This window comes from Schistocerca piceifrons, chromosome 3 (genome assembly GCF_021461385.2).
Source record: "Schistocerca piceifrons isolate TAMUIC-IGC-003096 chromosome 3, iqSchPice1.1, whole genome shotgun sequence".
In the NCBI taxonomy this organism is placed as follows: Eukaryota; Metazoa; Arthropoda; class Insecta; order Orthoptera; family Acrididae; genus Schistocerca; species Schistocerca piceifrons.
In genome coordinates, this window is record NC_060140.1 from 659,869,363 (window position 1) to 659,888,345 (window position 18,983).

At 44.4% G+C, this 18,983-nt stretch overlaps 2 protein-coding genes across 2 annotated transcripts in view; one reads left to right on the forward strand and one right to left on the reverse strand.

Annotated features, from left to right (window-relative positions):
- Window positions 1–266: 266 nt before the first annotated feature.
- On the reverse strand, window positions 267–1,805 carry LOC124788231 (glucose-induced degradation protein 8 homolog). Its single transcript, XM_047255413.1, has 2 exons — window positions 1,573–1,805; window positions 267–1,458 (listed from the first exon to the last, which is right to left on the reverse strand). Exon 2 carries the CDS (start codon window positions 1,437–1,439, stop codon window positions 750–752), a length of 690 nt encoding a protein of 229 aa, XP_047111369.1. The 5' UTR covers window positions 1,440–1,458; window positions 1,573–1,805; the 3' UTR covers window positions 267–749.
- Window positions 1,806–1,837: 32 nt separating this feature from the next.
- LOC124788232 (probable DNA-directed RNA polymerases I and III subunit RPAC2) overlaps window positions 1,838–18,983 on the forward strand; it is a 34,674-nt gene continuing 17,528 nt past the window's right edge. Inside the window, exons 1-2 of the mRNA XM_047255414.1 lie at window positions 1,838–1,995; window positions 2,064–2,164. Of these exons, the coding sequence (XP_047111370.1) occupies window positions 1,978–1,995; window positions 2,064–2,164 (119 nt within the window). The 5' untranslated portion in view covers window positions 1,838–1,977. The remainder of the gene's footprint in view (window positions 1,996–2,063; window positions 2,165–18,983) is intronic.

An 18,983-nucleotide genomic window follows, 5' to 3' on the forward strand; every position in this document is an offset into this window, starting at 1 on the left:
ACAGGTAGTACTAATAATCAAGCCACACTGGCTTTTCTGTAAACTTTCTTATCAATTAGTGGGTTCATTTTCTGTCTACAGTACCAATTCTTTTGCTTTCTCGGTCACAAATCACAGCCTGTTCACTGACCAACAGCTACATGCTTTTTATTTGTTGTGCTATCATGCCTGGAGTCAATAAATAATAATTGTGTTAAGTTGAAAATCTCATTATACATCCAAGAAAAGGAATTCCAAGTAAAATGCTTAGTGAAACAAAGTGTGAGAAAAGTGCATAAAATTTTATTACACTTGTAAAAATACAGAAAATCTTTTGTTCTTGTTTATATGGAAAAAATTTATATGATAAATGAAAAAGCCCTTGAATACAACACCTTAAATGGTTACATGTCAATAAGGGTTTTAAGAGTTTAAATATGCACGCACAGTACTACTTTCCACATGCCTGTAATTGAATAAAAGTTTCAGTACTTACTGTCTGCCTAAAAAACACAAATGCATGCGCACATTTTCAACACAGCTTTAACAGTTAGTACATTTTTCCGTAAATCGTTAATGCATCACTAAAACAAGAAATAACATACACAACCTGATTCTACAAAATTTTCTCAGTGGGACAAATGTCTCCACAATGAAAGTCGAAACTGGCATTACAGTTTATTAGCAAACTGACATCCCTCAAGAACGTTTCACTGTCCTTGATAAAAACTGGAAGTTTCAATAGATTCTTGAGGGGGAGATATTTGTTGTCATTTTGGTGCTTCAATTACAGCATTGGCAAGGCAAGTCATCTTCGGATACTTAATCTTTTTCTTATCCAATTCATCTTGTGCCCATAATATTAATTTTAACAAATTTGACAACTTTGGAGTTGTAGATTCTCTGTTTTCCATTTTTAGTATTGCGGCATTTAGTTCACTGGCTACTTTTTGTCTATGTGTAGGGTGCAACAAATCACTAAATGGTGACTGGTGGGGGTCTTCAAACGCCAAAAGGGCTAATGTTCTTTCCAATTCATTTAAAACGGTAGGATCAGATTCTGCAGCTTCTGATAACTGTTCTTGAGCAAAATGGAGCGCTTCTTCAACTTTTCCGTTTCGAATCAGTTCTGTCAAATGTAGCTGCTGAAGATGAAAATATAAATACCTATCGTTATCTAATAACTCAGGATGCAGCTGGTTCACTATTGCCGTAGCTTCCTGAATCCTGCCACTCTGAATAGCATCACGTATTCGTATTCTGTCATCGAGAGAATCCAGATCCATACACGGACTCACGCCTGATTCCTGCTGGAATTTTTCAGTTGCTTCCTTAAATCCTTCTGTCACCAAATAATTCATAATAAGCTTATTCATATCTGAACGCTGTACATGAACACCTTCGAGATGCTCCATCCAGTCGTCCTTCGAAATGTTTTCGTGTTTCTCTGTGTAGCTCATTTCGTCCACAACGCTACAGCTGTCAAGAAAAAGGAAAAGATCCATAAATACCTTCAAATAATTTCAAACATCCAACTATCACAGTAAATTATTGTTGTTATAAGCTACCTCTGAATTCAAATGCAAATATTACCTGACGTAATGACGATACACTGACTGCACATAATAACAAGCCAAATCACACACTGAACAGCTGTCGTAACTTTACCACCACTGTCACACATATTATTTAGTCACCGACTTTATGCGCACACCAAAGATTCGTCTAATATAAAATATTTCCAGAAAATTAGTTTTTCTACTTCTTTACTTTCTTTTTAATTCTGAAGGAACGTGTAATGGTGATACTATTCAGCTGTGACGGAAAATACTAACAATATAAATATTTTCATTTTAGTAAGCGTGGTACGAAACGAGGTACAAGCCGAAGCCGATATTCATATGTTTTTAAAGCGGGTGAGACTCGAAATATCGGTGTTCGTCTGTTCGGACTTCGAAAAGACGGAAACACCGAGTAGTATTGTAATGAACAAATGCTATGGATAGAATCGCAGAGGTATTGTATGTTATATTGGGTATGATTATTTTTGTCTTGCGTTCGCAAGTAACGTTAAACTCATGTAGCTTGCAGGAGATGATGATACGGAAGAGAGAAACAGGACGTTTGTGTTTGCTGATGAGGGCCACACATTCGGGAATGCTTTAAGGAGCATTATAGTGAGATAGTAAGTACGTTAGAAGTAGTAGGTGCTTATAAACAATTAGATCATGAAGAACATCTTTTATTATATGCAGATGTACGAGACTAACTTTGTACGAGATTATTTCGTATGAGCCGTCGTAAGCAGTCATGGAATGCAGCCCCAAAAAGCTTGTAAAACACTCCATTGCGTCGTTTGATAACTTTATTTTTTACTAAAACTAATTCAAAATTTCGAGTATGTACTGTGAAAGCTGAAGTTACCCTGTTAAAGTGTACCTACGATATCGGTGGCTCTGCCGCTGCGTGAGCACGCATCGCAGAAGTTGCCGACACGAAAGTGCACTGCCACTGGGTTTACAGTAAGGTTATCATCTACTTTAACCCTAGATATTTCGTGTCTGCTAACTAAAGAGCCTAATTGTAATTGAAAACGAACCACGCAGCTTTTGTACTTGTAGAAAGAACGTATTGTTTGCCATTTGTGTGTAAAAGTTTCATTAAACAATCCATGAGACGTGTTTGAAACAATTACAAATTTACTGCAACTTGAAATACAGCTGTCAAAAAGCCATTCAACATCTTAACTTATTACTGAAGAGATGTGAATTTTTTCATTGGAAGTACTTTCCAAATAACTTCTGTTTGATAAAATATATCACAATTTTTGGCACTGTATCTCAGGGACTAATGCAAAGCTTAATTTTTGGTAGTTCACTGCATAATATGGACTGGTCAGGGATTCTAAAACCTAAGGAAAATTTATAAATATTTTCAGACACATAATTTGTTAAAATATTATCAGTACAGGTCACTGACCAACATTTACTCCAATGACTTTCGTGAACCTTTGTTTGGAAACCAAAGTTTTTTTTATTATGTCAGTGATTTTTTTTTTTTTTTTTTTTTTATAACATTGGAGACAGTGGCTATTACATTCTTAGGAGTTCATTGAGATTTTGTAGCAGGAATTTTAATTGTAGGCCTAGCTTTTTCTGGTAGCCTGTAAATGGAAACTCCTATGACGTTTAGCTCCTTTAACTCAACACAGCAGTTCTCAAATTATCTCTCATAATTCAAATGATTAAATAATTTCTTCATTCATGTTTTATTTCCGAATGTGTGTGCAAGACCTTTGACATGATTTTTGTTGTCTGCAGAAGTTGTTGCTAACTTGTAAAATTTACAGATCTTGATTTATTTTTATTTATTTCTTTGTTTATTTGTCCCCATTCAGCACAACAGAATAGGACATAACAGACACATTAAAAACATAATCAAACACTGGAAAACCAGGATGGGCTAATAATAATATTATGAATACGAATAGAGCAGATGTTGAGTCACATACAGAAACAATGAAAAAACTACTTGAAATTTAAGATTTTGGCCAAAAGTCCTTCTTCACAAATAGAAAGTACACACAATCAGACCACAACAGCAGGAGACAGTGGCCATGTGTGTGCGAGTTGTACTTGTGTGAATGTGTGTTTGCTTTCTATTTCCAAAGATCACCTTTTGACCAAAACTTAAATGTTAAGTAGTCTTTTCATTGTGCTCGTCTGCAACTTAACAACTCCTCTATGTGATGATTAGCAATCTATGTTTTTCATAACATTAAAATTTAATATACATGTATGCTATTGTGGTCAAAAGTGCCTGGCACCTAGATGAAACGAACTTAAAAGTTTGTGGCGTCTTCCATCGGTAATGCTGGAATTCAGTATGGTGTTGGCCCACCCTTAGCCTTGATGACAGCTTCCACTCTCACAGGCATATGTTCAATCAGGTGCTGGAAGGTTTCTTGGGGAATGGCAGCCCATTCTTCACAGAGTGCTGCACTGAGGAGAGGTATCAATGTTGGTCGGTGTGGCCTGGCACGAAGTTGGCATACCAAAACATTCCAAAGGTGGTGTATAGGATTCAGGTCAGGTCTCTGTGCAGGCCAGTCCATTACAGGGATGTTACTGTCGTGTAACCACTCTGCAACAGGCCGTGCCTTATGAACAGGTGCTCGATCGTGTTGGAAGATGCAGTCGCCATTCCCGAATTGCTCTTCAACAGTGGGAAGCAAGAAGGTGTGCCATATTAAACAACAAAGGGTGCAAGCCCCTCCAAATTTTAGCGTTGGCATTACACACACTGGCAGATGACGTTCACCGTGCATTCACCATTCCCACACCCTGCCATCGGATCGCCACATTATGTGCCGTGATTTGACACCCCACACAATGTTTTTCCGCTGTTCAATCATCCAATGTTTATGCTCCTTACACCAAACGTGGTGTCGTTTGGCATTTACCGGCGTGATGTGTGGCTTATGAGCAGCCGCTCGACCATGAAATCCAAGTTTTCTCACTTCCTGCCAAACTGTCATAGCATTTGCAGTGGATCATGAGTGATGGTCTGGATAGATGTCTGCCTATTACACATTACAACCATCTTCAACTGTCGGCGGTCTGTCAGTCAACAGACGAGGTCGGCCTGCATGCTTTTGTGCTTTACGTGTCCCTTCATGTTTCCACTTCACTATCGCATCTTAAACAGTGGACGTAGGGATGTTTAGAAGTGTGGAAATGTTGCGTACACACGTATGACCTAAGCGACACCCAATCACCTGACCATGTTCGAAGTATGTGAGTTCTGTGGAGCACCCCATTCTCCTCTCTCACAATGTCTAATGACAACTGAGATCGCTGATATGGAGTACCTGGCAGTAGGTGGCAGCACAATGCACCTAATATGAAAAACATACATTTTTGGGGGTGTCCGGACACTTTTGATCACATGACACACATACAAAATTGGATTGGTTTAAGTAAGACTGTGCAGGATGTGTCCTATAAACTGATCCCTACTTTAGTCAAGTTGTGCCATAAATCTCTTTCTTCCTCAATTAGACTCAGTTGCTCCTCATTAAACACTCAATCTACCCATCTAATCTACCGAATTCGTCTGTAACAGCGATGGAAAGCTCATCATCCACAAATCATTTCTGGAAATTCATGCACGCCAGACAAATACCTTTAGAAAAGACTTCCTGACACATACATTCATATTAGATGTCAATAAAGTATGACTTTTTCAGAAATGCTTTTTGTGCTGTAGCAAGTCAGCATTTTATATCCATTTTGCTTTGGCCATCAGTTATTCTGCTGTCCAAATAGCAAAAAAACTTCTATTATTCCTTGTGCCTCATTCCCTAATGGGTGATTCAGTGTTACACATTAGAGATGGTTCCCACTTGACAAACTCTGATTTTGTCTAGGTTTGGTTTAATGGTTTGTTATATGGCCAAAGTAGGATTTACAAATTTATAGCTCCCATATTTTAACATTTTGTCATTTGGATCATCTTGAGTAAAGTGTGCACAAATGTCGCAACATATCAGACAATTTAGCCGTACTTGAAGTGTTGTAATTAAGTTGGTATTTGGGCTAAAGCTGCAAAACTCGGCAAGGTAGTTGAACAGTTTGCAACATGCACATTGTGTAAGTTTTATGTCATTCGGTTCACTATTTTTGCTCCAAGTGCCACTCAAGATTATCAGTGACAAAAGTCTCGTTATCTAGTTGGTTTACAAACTTCTCCTTTTCTGACATTTTATTCTTATAAAACCAGTAAGTTTTATTACTATTGGGTTCATAGCTTTAGTGACAGCCGGGGGTGACTGTTTGAAAGAACATTATTTTCTCCGCAGTGAACAAATTGATATGAGTGCTTAGTTACCTGTTCACTATCTATTATAGGTTTTCTGACTGCATCTTGCAGTTTCAACCAAATTATTGCCTTTTTATGGTAACCCAGACCTCGAGCTACATTACAGATCAGTCTGTTGCTGCAACTAGTTTTTAAGGGGAGTTTAACTATTTGGAGTATCAGAAACATAAGTTTTTTTGTTTTAAAAGAAGTAGCTATCAGCTGCAGTATAATTAGATGCATGCACTGGTGCATTACCTGTTAGTAAAAACCCGGCATCTTCATCACATCTGATGACCACAGGCGGAGGGACTTTTTCCAGGTTACCAAGCCTGCTAGTTTATAGTGTGTTGCATAGTAAAGGCTCCCGAGTCTTGTGTGTGTTTCTAAAACGGATTCTGAAGCCTTTGGGGATTTAGCAGTTACCCATGTCTTTTGTTTGGATATCTGTATAGTTTGCAAGCCAGAATACTGACAGTACTAAAAAAAAAAAGAGCATTCATTCTGCAGTAATTTGAATTTTTCATTAACTTTAGTAATGACTCATTCTGGAAAACTATGTTGCTGACCCACTGTTGTAGATGTTGCTGGTAGATTTGTGATAATATGTTGATTGGGGATCCTTCGTGTATTTTTTCGAATTGAGCAGTGAAATGATCTTGACGGGCCACAAGATTGCATGAAATTTATAAGTGCATCATTCTTCTCAAATGAAATTTCACAAACTTTGCCAACCCATCAGACATGCATACGTATGTACATAAAGATATGTAATATACTGTCCCAGCTGCATTGTTGAAACCATAAATTCTGAAGCATCATCAGTTTGTTCTGATATTTTGGCAACAAATGAGGAGAAATCCCCTGACAAACTTTCCACGGGAATTATTTTCAAATCATTTGGATTAAACTGATTAGTCTCTTGTTCCGGCAACTCCAAAGCCAAAGAAAAACCTTTCTTCCTGAGAAGCTCTTGTTGATTCAGTTTAGCCCTCTCAACAAAATTTAGTTTATTCAAGCTTTGTCCACAGAGTTTGTGCAAATCAAAGATATGAGGATTTGGTTTTCCTTTGGGCACTGTAGGCTAGCCCAAGCAGCCAATTTTTTCCCAATTTCTCCAATTCCTTCACATTCTGGTTTTCCACGACTGGGTGCAAAAGAGTTCCAGTCAGCATTCATTCAAAAATCTTTGATGTGGTAGCATAGATGATGAAATACTTGTACTGGTTTGCAGACCCATAGCTGATGTACATGATTTTCTCCAAATTTGTCACTTTTTGTTTCACTGCACTCACAAGCTTTATCAAAAAGACATGAACTGCAACTGTATCACATCTTAGATAAATAATACAAAAACTTTAAGCTTTCTATTTGCTCATTTTCTCTAAAGTTTTTGGTTACAGCAGGAGATGAGTCCGGTGGACAACGGAAGGATCCAGCTTCATTTTATGCTCACCCCTGATACTGAGTGTTGCCCAAACAATCTCACATGCAGCTTCAATTTCTACTGTCGCATTCCCACTGTGCGTTAGGCTTGCGACTAACTATCGCGTTCTTATTGTGGAAGAATTATGTCTTCTGTGTTTATCATGTTTTTATTGAAGATCACTCGGGAAAGAACACATAACATAGGCAGTGATTACACAATAGTGACCAATGGAATGTTATAGAAAACTTGGGTAGAACTCCCCAGAAACGTTCTATGAAATCAACAACGGAACAATTGTAACGTGGCACATAGTTTAAAAGTCGTGGAATGCTCGCACGCTGTGGCAAGGAGTAATTACATGTCAGCGCTCCTCGTGGCCAGTACGCAAACCTTGTTGATACTTGCGTTCTGTCAGCTGATCGCAGCTGCCAGCTGCGCGACTGCCTTAGTCGCCACATCTACCATACTGGATTTGAGTTTCTTGTGTACTGCAACAAATACACCACCCCTCAATTCCCACTTGCCTATCTTTTTGATATGCACTTTCCCCAAAAATCTCACTGCTAGCAGTTTCAGGTTTCAACCAGCTTTCTGTACCTAATATTATGTGAGCTTCACTGGTTTTTGTGAGCGCTTCAAACTCTGGCACTTTGTTGCAAATGCTTTGGCAGTTTACCATTAAGCCTAGTTTACATGACGACACTAGGTTGCAGGCAACTATGCTACCGGCCACTGCGCATGCGCGCTGCGCAATTGGTTGGTGAAACTAAACATTTCCAACTTTGGTGACACTAGTTGCATGAGTTTTGAGGCTATGTATGTTCGTAGGGTGTAGACAATCTGAAATATGAAGTAGGGAATGGAGAACAATGTTCACTTTCTGGATCTCTTTGCTTTGCATAGGTGTTTGTGGGATTTCAGTGATGCTGATTACAAACATAAGCAACATATTGCTACTCTTGAGACCATCATGTGTGATTGGAGCATACACTCATGCTCATAAATTAAGGATAATCCTGATACGTGGTGAAAAAATGCTCTGGTGGGTGGTCTGCAGGTTTAAATCACATCGGGCTATGACCATGCAGTGCATTTGACCTGCGGTCTTCGCACGTTGCAGTGCTTCTCTGAGATGAAAAGGCTGGTGCTGGCAGGAGTCCACATATGCAGAGGTCACTTGGTGCATGTCAGAGTACGGTGCAGCGAGTAAGTGTGCAGACGTTTTCAGATGTGCTAATGGTGACTGTGTGCTGAAAATGGCTCAACGAACACACATTGATGACATTATGAGGGGTAGAATACTAGGGCGACTGGAGGCTGGTCAAACACAGCAGGTTGTAGCACGGGCCCTGCGTGTGCTACAAAGTGTGATCTCAAGATTATGGCAATGATCCCAGCAGACAGGAAATGTGTCCAGGTGCTTCAATACGGAATGTCCACAGTGTTCAACACCACAAGAAGACCAATATTTCACCATCAGTATCCGCAGACGGTCAGGAGTACGGCAGGTAGCCTTGCTTGGGACCTTACCGCAGCCACTGGAACAGTTGTCTCCAGACACACAGCCTACAGAGGACTGAACAGACATGATTTATTCGCCCAGAGACCTGGAAGGTGCATTCCACTGACCTCTGGTCACAGGAGAGCTCGTAAAGCCTGGTGTCAAGAACACCGTACTTGGTCATTGGAACTGTGATCCCAGGTTATGTTCATGGACGAGTCCAGGTATAGTCTGAACAGCGATTCTCGCTGGGTTTTCATCTGGTGTGAACCAGGAACCAGATACCAACCCCTTAATGTCCTTGAAAGGGACCTGTATGGAGGTCATGGTTTGATGGTGTGGGGTGGGATTATGATTGGTGCACATACACCCCTGCATGTTTCTGACAGAGGAACTGTAAAAGGTCAGGTGTATTGGGACGTCATTTTGCACCAGTGTGTCTGCCTTTTCAGGGGTGCAGTGGGTCCCGCCTTCCTCCTGATGGATGATAACACACGCCCCCACCGAGCTGCAATTGTTTAGGAGTGCCTTGAAACGGAAGATATCAGGCGAATGGAATGGCCTGCCTGTTCTCCAGACCTAAACTCCATTGAGCATGTCGGGATGCTCTCGGTTGACGTATTGCTGCATGTCTTCAAACCCCTGCGACGCTTCCGGTGCTCGGATAGCCACTGGTGCAAGAATGGAAGGCTGTACTCCAGCAGCTGCTCGACCACCTGATCCAGAGTATGCCAACCCGTTGTGTGGCCTGTGTACGTGTGCATGGTCATCATATCCCATATTGATGTCGGGTTACATGAGCAGGAAACAGTGGCGTTTTGTAGCACGTGTTTCGGGATGGTTTTCTCAACTTATCACCAATACTGAGGACTTAGATCTGTGTCGTATGTGTTCCCTATGTGCATATGCTATTAGTGCCAGTTTTGTGTAGTGCCACATTGTGTGGCACCACGTTCTACAATTATCCTTAATTTATGAGTACGAGTGTAGATGGTTTGACAGTATCTGAGCTGCAGGGCAAAATTTATTGGGTTAGGAGCACATGACAACTGAATTAAGGAAAATACAAGCAAGTAATTCTAGATGTGGCAATGATCTCGTCTACAAGACTAAAATCACATCCTTCGAGTTGGTCGACTCTTCGTTAAGGAATATTGTTGACAAGAGGGAAGGTTACACAAATCAAGAAGCTGTATTCTTTATTCAATAGTCATCTATTTAAAACGTCGCAGCAGTGATCCCCATTCACATATGTTAGAATTTTGAAATATTGCCACTGTATAGATCTGTCTTCAAGAGAGTAGTTTGCAAACCATTCTGTTCTTAATGCGGCCTGCTTCGAATAATTATTGCTGTTAATGTTAATAATTATTGGTGTTAATGTTAATAATTATTGGTGTTAATGTTAATAATTATTGGTGTTAATGTTAATAATTATTGGTGTTAATGTTAATAATTATTGGTGTTAATGTTAATAATTATTGGTGTTAATGTTAATAATTATTGGTGTTAATGTTAATAATTATTGGTGTTAATGAAAAAGCAGTTATCACCAACTAAAACTGCATCTTATAACATGCTGAGTGTTCTTGATTGTAATGCACGCAATATGATACGTAATTTCAGTTCTGGCAACAGTGCTTCATGCATTACAGTTTCTTTGCTCCTTATCACATAATTAGCTCTACTTAGAAGAAATGTGAACAGTTCTGGTGACGTTCTAAGATAACTGAAAGAACTTCTTGTGTCTTCCATTATAAATTATTTCAGCAAGGATGCTGAGCAACGTCTGTTCTTCATCCAGTCATGAATCGAAACACGTTTCTTATTTTTTTCTTATGCAACAATTACACGCAACTACATTTAACTCCAGACTGAGATTTTTCACTCTGCAGCGGAGTGTGCGCTGATATGAAACTTCCTGGCAGATTAAAACTGTATGCCGGACCGAAACTCAAGCTTGGGACCTTTGCCTTTTGCGGGCAAGTGCTTCACCAACTGAGCTACCCAAGCACGACTCACGCCCCGTCCTCACAGCTTTACTTCTGCCGGTACCTCGTCCCCTACCTTCCAAAAACCTTTACAGCGCATATCCCGCTGCAGAGTGAAAAATCTCATTCTGGCAACATCCTCCAGGCTGTGGCTAAGCCATGTCTCCGCAATATCCTTTCTTTCAGGAGTGCTGTTCTGCAAGGTTCACAGGAGAGCTTCTGTAAAGTTTGGAAGGTAGGAGACGAGGTACTGGCAGAAGTAAAGCTGTGAGGATGGGGTGTGTCGTGCTTGGGTAGCTCAGTTGGTAGAGCACTTGCCCGCGAAAGGCAAAGGTCCCGAGTTCGAGTCTCAGTCCGGCGCACAGTTTTAATCTGGCAGGAACTTTTGCATTTAACTCCATCACAACTTGAGCAATGTACAGCTGCCATAACTTTCGTTTCAGATACGGCTCCCCCCCAGGGGGTCCACAACTCTTTTGTGGATACGTGCGTGGCGAGCACGGGGCCCCGAGCCATTGCAGCCTTCTTTCTCTCCCGGGCTGCATTTCCTTTCCCTTCCCCTCCTTTCCCCTCCATGCTCCTTTCCCCTCGCCCTCTCCTCTCCCTCTATTGGTGTCCTTGCTTATGTTGGCCCCCGCTATCCTCCTGGTTCTGTTGGTTTTACACTCCGGCTTTGTTGCGTAATCATCTCCTCCTTTTGGCATTCCTTGGTCCCCCTCTGGGGTTTGACCTCCATTACAAAATTTCTCCTCCGTAGTGTGAGCCATTTGGGGAAGAGCACCTTACCTAGTGTCTCCGACGTGCGCCCTCCTAGTACATTCCACCTTTTCTTTCACGTCGTTGTCTGATGCTAGGGTGCATAGCCAGCACAGTAGCCAGCCCGTGTGGTGGGGTCGCTATGTACCCTTTTGGTTGAGCCCCCTGAACACACAGGGATCACACTTCTGATACCTGAGCTGTGACCTCCTCATGCATGCCTTGGAGTGGTTGCTCGTCATCCTGGAGCATCGGAACTCCCGGCAATGGCCGCCGTGCCAGACGGCCCTTGCTGTGGCTGGGTGGCACCCGTGAGGAGAGCCCCTGATCGGAGTGGGTGGTATCAGGGCGGACGCTATGCAAATGAAACGCATACGGGTCCAGAACTCTGGCCGTTCTTCTGCGGCAGTCTCTCTGCGTGGAACTGATTCCTCAAGTGCTGCTTCTCTTGCCCCTTCGGCCTTCCCTTCCATGGCTACCCCCTGGGAAGAGGGTCAGCCCCGTCGTCTAGGGGCAAAACCTTTCCCCCGTTATCGAGTTTGCACTAGGACTGATGGAGATACTTACTTTCACCAGTGTGAAACCTTTATTCTTTGTGGAACACATTGAAGACAAGTTTGGCGAAGTGGACTCCCTGAGCAAGATGCGGTCGGGTTCGTTGCTGATCAGAAATACTTCAGCTGCCCAATCTGCGGCCCTTCGTGCCTGTACCCATCTTGGCACAATTCCTGTGTCCATTACCCCCCAACAGTCTCTAAATATGGTACAAGGTGTGATTTTTCACAGGGACCTCATCCTTCAAACTGATGAGGAACTTTGGGACAATCTCGGACGGCGGGGTGTTCACTTTGTTCGGCGTGTTCAGAAGGGTCCTAAAGACAATCGTATTGATACTGGTGCCTTTATCCTGGCCTTTGAAGGGGATACCCATCCTGAGAAAGTTAAGATTATGGTCTATCGCTGTGATGTGAAGCCGTACATCCCACCTCCTATGAGGTGTTTTAAGTGCTTGCGTTTTGGACACATGTCTTCCCGCTGTTCACAGGCCCCTCTCTGTGGTGACTGTGGACGTCCACTCCATGAGGGGAGTCCCTGTGTTCCACCTCCTGTCTGTGTAAATTGTCATGGTAGTCATTCTCCACGTTCACCAGATTGCCCAGTATATAAGAAGGAAAAAAAAAAAGAGTATAAGTCCCTCGATCGTTTAACCTACACAGAGGCCCGTAAGAAATATGCACGACTCCACCCTGTGTCCATGACATCTAGTTACGCCTTGGTTACATCTTCACCCCTTCCTCCCCCTTCCTTACCCCCATCCCGGACCCCTCTCCTCCCCCCCCTCCCCTGCGGCTCCCACACCTTCTCCTATGGGCGCTGCTCCCCCTCCCCAGCCAGAGAAGTGTCCCACTCCTTTGGCGTCTGCCGGTCAAGGGCGCCTCTCCCGGGATGCCCCTTCCCGGCACCTTCCAGGCCAAAGGTCTGCTGCCGCGCGACGACCGCGAGAGCCGCTGTCTGTCGGCCCCCAGGTTGCCTGGTCTCTTTCTGTTCCTGATCTTGCTGCAGCTGGCTCCTTCATGCCACACAGCCCTCCTCGATCTCAGCCTGAACGGAAGAAGAAACATAAGTCCCGGGACAAAGAGCCTCTGGTGTCACCGGAGGTCCCTTCCCCGACTTCACAACTGGATTCTGACCTGTCGTTCATGGATGTCGCCCCCTCCTTGTCGGTGACGGGTAGGGACCCGGCGGTATGACTGGATTTAAAGTGTTCAGCCTCCATTTTAACCATCGTTCTGTGGTTCTCCAATGGAATTGTAATGGATACTATCGTCACCTTCCGGAATTGAAATCCCTTCTTTCGTCCTACTCTGCAGCTTGTGTGGTTCTCCAGGAATCTCATTTTACTGATGCTCACTCACCGACCCTCCGTGGGTTCCGTGTTTTCTGTCGAAATCGGGCTGGACCCCTGCGGGCTTCTGGTGGCGTTTGTACATTGGTCCATACAGACATTGCTAGCACGTGGATTCCTCTTCAAACTACATTGGAAGCGGTTGCTGTTAGGTCCACTTCGACTCTGCAATCACAGTTTGCAATCTTTATCTCCCTCCTGACAGGACTCTTACACCTGCTACCTTAACCGCCCTTCGCCAGCAACTTCCTCCTCCCTTCCTCCTCCTTGGGGATTTTAATGCTCATCATCCTTTGTGGGGCAGTGCCTTTCCATCTAGACGAGGTCTTCTTATAGACCAATTTATTGCAGACCACGACCTGTGCCTTCTTAATGATGGCTCCCCTACTCATTTCAGTGCCGGTCATGGTACCTTTTCTGCCATTGATCTTTCTCTTTCTTCTCCCTCTCTCCTCCCTTCATTACACTGGTCGCCACACGACGACCTTTGTGATAGTGACCATTTCCCGTTGATTATCACGCTCCCTTCCTGCTCCCCGATGGACAGGTTGCCTCATTGGTCTTTCCAACGCGCCGATTGGCCTCTATACACTGCACAGGTCGCGTTTTCTCCCTCTTTGTCGGGTTGTATTGATGACGTCCTACGTGACGTGTCTGACGCGATTGTTCGCGCTGCTAGCCTTGCTGTTCCGCGCTCATCTGGACCCTTTCATCGCCGGCAAGTCCCGTGGTGGAGTACGGCTATTGCCATTGCCATCCGTGATCGCCGTCGAGCTTTGCAACACTTTAAGAGGCACCCATCCGTAGCCAGCCTTACTACCTTTAAACGCCTTCGCGCTAAAGCCCGTTATTTAATCAAACAGAGCAAGCGGATATGTTGGGAACGATTTGTTTCTTCCCTTGGTTCTACTGTCACGGGTATGGGCTACACTTCGCTCTCTCCAAGGTTGCCATCGGCAGTCCACCCTCGCAGGCCTTCACCTCCCAGATGGCATTTGTACGGACACATTAGTTCTTGCAGAACATCTAGCGACCCATTTTGCAGTGGCATCAGCGTCAGCCTCCTATCCAGCTGCTTTCCTTCATCAAAAACAGCGGGCTGAAGCTTCCACCTTATGTTTCACCCCTTGTGAGTCAGAATCTTACAACGAACCTTTTACTGAATGGGAATTTCTTTCTGCTCTATCTTCTTCTCATGATACGGCCCCTGGCCCAGATTCCATTCATAACCAACTGCTTCAACATCTCAGTGCTCCACATCGGCAACATCTTCTTCGGGTGTTTAACCGTATTTGGCTCCAGGGTGACTTCCCTTCTCAGTGGAGGGATAGCTTTGTGGTTCCTGTCCTTAAGCCTGGTAAGAACCCCCTATCTGTTGACAGCTATCGACCAATTAGTTTGACCAATGTTGTTTGTAAGTTACTTGAACGGATGGTAGCCCGTCGGCTCAATTGGGTCCTCGAATCTCAGGATCTATTGTCCCCTTACCAGTGTGGCTTTCGAGAGGGACGGTCTCCAATCGATCATTTACTCCGCTTGGAATCCGCAGTCCGGCAGGCTTTTTCCCAGCGCCGCCATTTGGTCGCAGTGTTTTTTGACCTTCGCAAGGCCTATGACACGGCCTGGCGCCATCACATCTTACTTACCCTTCATCAGTGGGGTCTTCGGGGCCCACTCCCGATTTTTATCCGCCAGTTCCTGATCCATCGGTCATTCAGAGTCTGAATTGGTACTGCCTTTAGTTCTCCACGGATCCAGGAGATGGGCATCCCACAGGGTTCTGTCTTGAGTGTCCTTCTTTTCCTCATTGCTATCGATGGACTTGTGGCCTCTGTCGGTCCCTTGGTCACCCCTGCCCTGTATGTGGATGATTTCTGCATTTGGGTTAGTTCCTCCTCGATGGCATCTGCAGAACGGCAGCTCCAGGTAGCTATACGGCGTGCCTCTGCATGGACCCTCTCACACGGGTTTCAATTCTCTCCTGTAAAATCGCGAGTGGTCCACTTCTGTCGCCGTACTACGATCCACCCTGATCCAGAGCTCTATCTCGCTGCACAAAGATTGCCTGTGGTCCCACAGTTTCGTTTCTTGGGTCTTCTTTTCGACAACAAGCTCACTTGGCTGCCCCATATCAGACTCCTGAAGGTAGGATGTTTCCGTAAACTCAATGTCCTTCGCTTTCTTGCCCACTCCTCTTGGGGTGCGGACCGTTCCCTCCTCCTCCTCCGTCTTTATCGTGCTCTAGTTCTGTCTCGCTTGGACTACGGTTGTCAAGTTTATGGTTCAGCTGCTCCTTCCACACTGCACGTGCTGGATCCAGTCCACCATTGTGGTATTCGTTTGGCCACCGGTGCCTTCCCTACTAGCCCTGTTGATAGTCTCCTGGTTGAAGCTGGGATCCCCCCCCTTTCTGTTCGGTGGTCCCAACTTCTGGTGTCTTATGCCCTCACTATCCGTTCTTCTCCCACTTATCCTTTCTATTCTATCCTGTTCCCAGACCATGGACGTCGCCCACCCGACTCCCGCCCTCGGGCGGGTGTACCGGTTGGGCTGCGCCTTGCGTCTCTTTGCCGTGATTTTCAGCTTCCTTCTTTGTCCTGTCTTCCTCGCTCCCTCCCCTCCACCCCTCCTTGGTTAGTTCCTCGGCCTCGAATTCGGATGGATTTCCGCCGAGGTCCGAAAGATTCCATCCCCCTGGTGGTGTTCCGTTTCTTTTTCCGCCAAATTTTATGGGAGTTTCGGGATGCTGTTGTTTTTTACACTGATGGCTCTAGATCTGCTGATCATGTTGGGTATGCCTTCACGTCCTCTGTTGGAACGGAAAGTCATCTGCTGCCACCTACATGTGGGGTGTTTACTGTGGAATTGATGGCAATTTCCCAGGCCCTTACCTTTATTAAACAATCCCAACACAACTGCGTTTTGTTATGTACGGACTCGATGAGTGGCCTTCTTGCTATTGACCGGTGTTTTTCGCGCCATCCCTTGGTCTCTGCCATCCATGACCATCTCGCTGATATTCACCGTGCTGCTTGTTCCATTGACTTCCCTTGGGTCCCTGGCCATGTGGATATCCTGGGTAATGAGCTCGCTGATCGTTTGGCTGGGGGAGCAGTTACTTACCCTCCGTTTTCTGTAACCCCTCCTGCAGCGGATTTACGGCTTCACATCAAATCCCACTTCGCACAGTCATGGGCCGATTCTTGGGAGGCTAATAAACTTCGTGCCATTAAGGTGACACCAGGCCCGTGGTGTTCTTCCTTTCGCCTCTCCCGAAAGGACTCGACCACACTGTGTCGTCTCCGCATTGGCCATATCAGGCTGACCCATGGTTTTCTTTTGCGTGATGAGCCACACCCACTATGTGGTTGTGGAGCCTTCCAGTCAGTAGCCCACATTTTGGTTGAATGCCCCCTTCTTTTGGCTCTGCGTTCTAAGTACAGGCTCCCCCCCACTTTACCTTTGATGTTGGCTGACGATTCCCGGATGGTCTCTCTGGTTCTCGGTTTCCTCCGGGAGAGTGGTTTTTATTCTCAGTTTTAAGGTTTTTAATATCTCTCTGGTGTTGGGGCAGGGCGGTGAGTATTTGGGTGTCTCCCACTGTAGGCAGTGTTCGGAGCTTCCCGATTCACCTCCCTGACCGGAATCCTCTTTTCTTCCCCTTTTACTCTGTTTTTACCCTTTTTTTTAAGGCTTGGTTAGTCTTTGTTCCCATACGTACTTTCTACATTATAGCAGTTGTACCTTTTAAGTCACAGGTGGTCTTGCCTATGCTGCTTCAGCATAGTGTTAGGTTCATTCTCTTGCCGACTTCCCTCATTTTGTTTTTTTACCAATGACAATGTGACTGCCCTTTTACGTTTTTCCCTTTTTCAGTTTTATTGTTCTGACTTTACTGAGATGTCCCATTAGCGGAATGCAGCCTATTTGAAACAAGGGACTGATGACCTTGCTGTTTGGTCCCTTGAACCTCAAACAACCAACCAACCAACCATCAGATGCGGCTCAGGGACCCTCAAAACGACAAAACTGAGGTTTATACTGGTGGCGTGCAACTCATTCCACACAACGAGTGGCGCAACCCGACGTCGTCGTGTAAACTAGGCTTTAGGATTTTAATGCTCTCACCTGTTGGAGGTACTTCTTTTGATCTTACACCGATACTTTTGGGTTTCCTACAGCTATTGTTATCTTGTGCGCCCCCCCCCCCCCCCCCCCCCCCCCCCACACACACACACACACACACACACACAGTCAGTTACCTGAGTAGCATTCTCTGATGTGTAGTGCCTACCTGACCCATTTAGAGAGACCCCACAGTTCTCAACCCTATGGCGCAAGTCCAGGAAGTCGCAGCCTGGCTTGTCACAGAACCTTCAAAGTATCTGGTTCAGTCCTTTCATTTGACTCAGAATCAAAGAGCCATGATCAGTTGTGGGGACAATGCTGTAAATTGTGAGCTTAATTGAAACTTCATATGTAGGGCTAGTCTTCTAAACCTTCTCTGCCAGTCACTGGAATGACCTAAGAGTGACCTCAGAGCATCATTTGTTCCACGGTGCGCCACAGTCTACAATTGTTTGCCCCCTGTTCCCTCAGTGGCTGCTGGAATAGCCTCTTCGACATGTTGAACGAGGCTCTCAGGCATACACACTAAGTGCACCTGGTGTCCTTTCCTGTCCCTTGCTACCATTTCCCGAAGGGGTACTATCATCTGCTGTACATTTGAACTGCAGATGATTAATAGATGCCTACCCTTTTGAGTTTGCTTCCTCCTGACACTGAACAAAACAGGTTTCTCCAAAATGTGTGAAGTGAGTGTCACTGTCTCAGTTTCAGTGAAAAACAGCATCTCAAACTTGTTGGTTAGGGGGACCGATACAACACCCTGAGTCTTCAGTGGTCTCCATCCACCCTGTACAGGACACCTAGATCTACCATTGACACGTCACTCACAATCAAGTGGACGAGTAATGACAGATCCTGTGCTTTCTGCAGAGGAGATAGGATCCACAGGAGAAGATGGTATCTGAGGTACTTCTGGTACAAATATCACAGGTACACAACTCTCCAGAGCTCTTCCAACACACCAATTCGCAGCAGCTGCCAATCATTTGACAGTAGTCAGGATGGTTTCCAGCTGCTTGAAGGTCTTTAAAAGGCACTCCAAACTGGTGGCTTGCCCAAGACTGCACTGTGGAGGTGGTTGTAGGTTTGAAACTTCATCCTAGATTGTGGAAAATTTAATCAAATAACCAGTAAAATAAACTTTATTCTAAAAAAGAGTTATAATTAACTTAAAATAGAAGTTTCAACAAAACAATTATTACAGCAGGAACATACACTAAAATATTTTTTTTCTCTGCTGCTTGAGGAAATAGTTTGAGGTTATATCATTTGAAGTTAAATCACCTTTAAATGTTGCATTTGGATCATTTCATGGTTACTGCAGTGCAGTTTGTTTTGAACAGTAGTGCTGCTGACAAGATGACTCTTGTATATACTATTAAAGCTAAACTTTCAAACCACTGTAGAAAGAGCACCACTGGCCAGAATGACATC

Excerpts from the sequence above, each read along its gene's own strand:
- LOC124788231 (XM_047255413.1), bottom strand. The coding sequence starts at position 1,439 with ATGAGCTACACAGAGAAACACGAAAACATTTCGAAGGACGACTGGATG.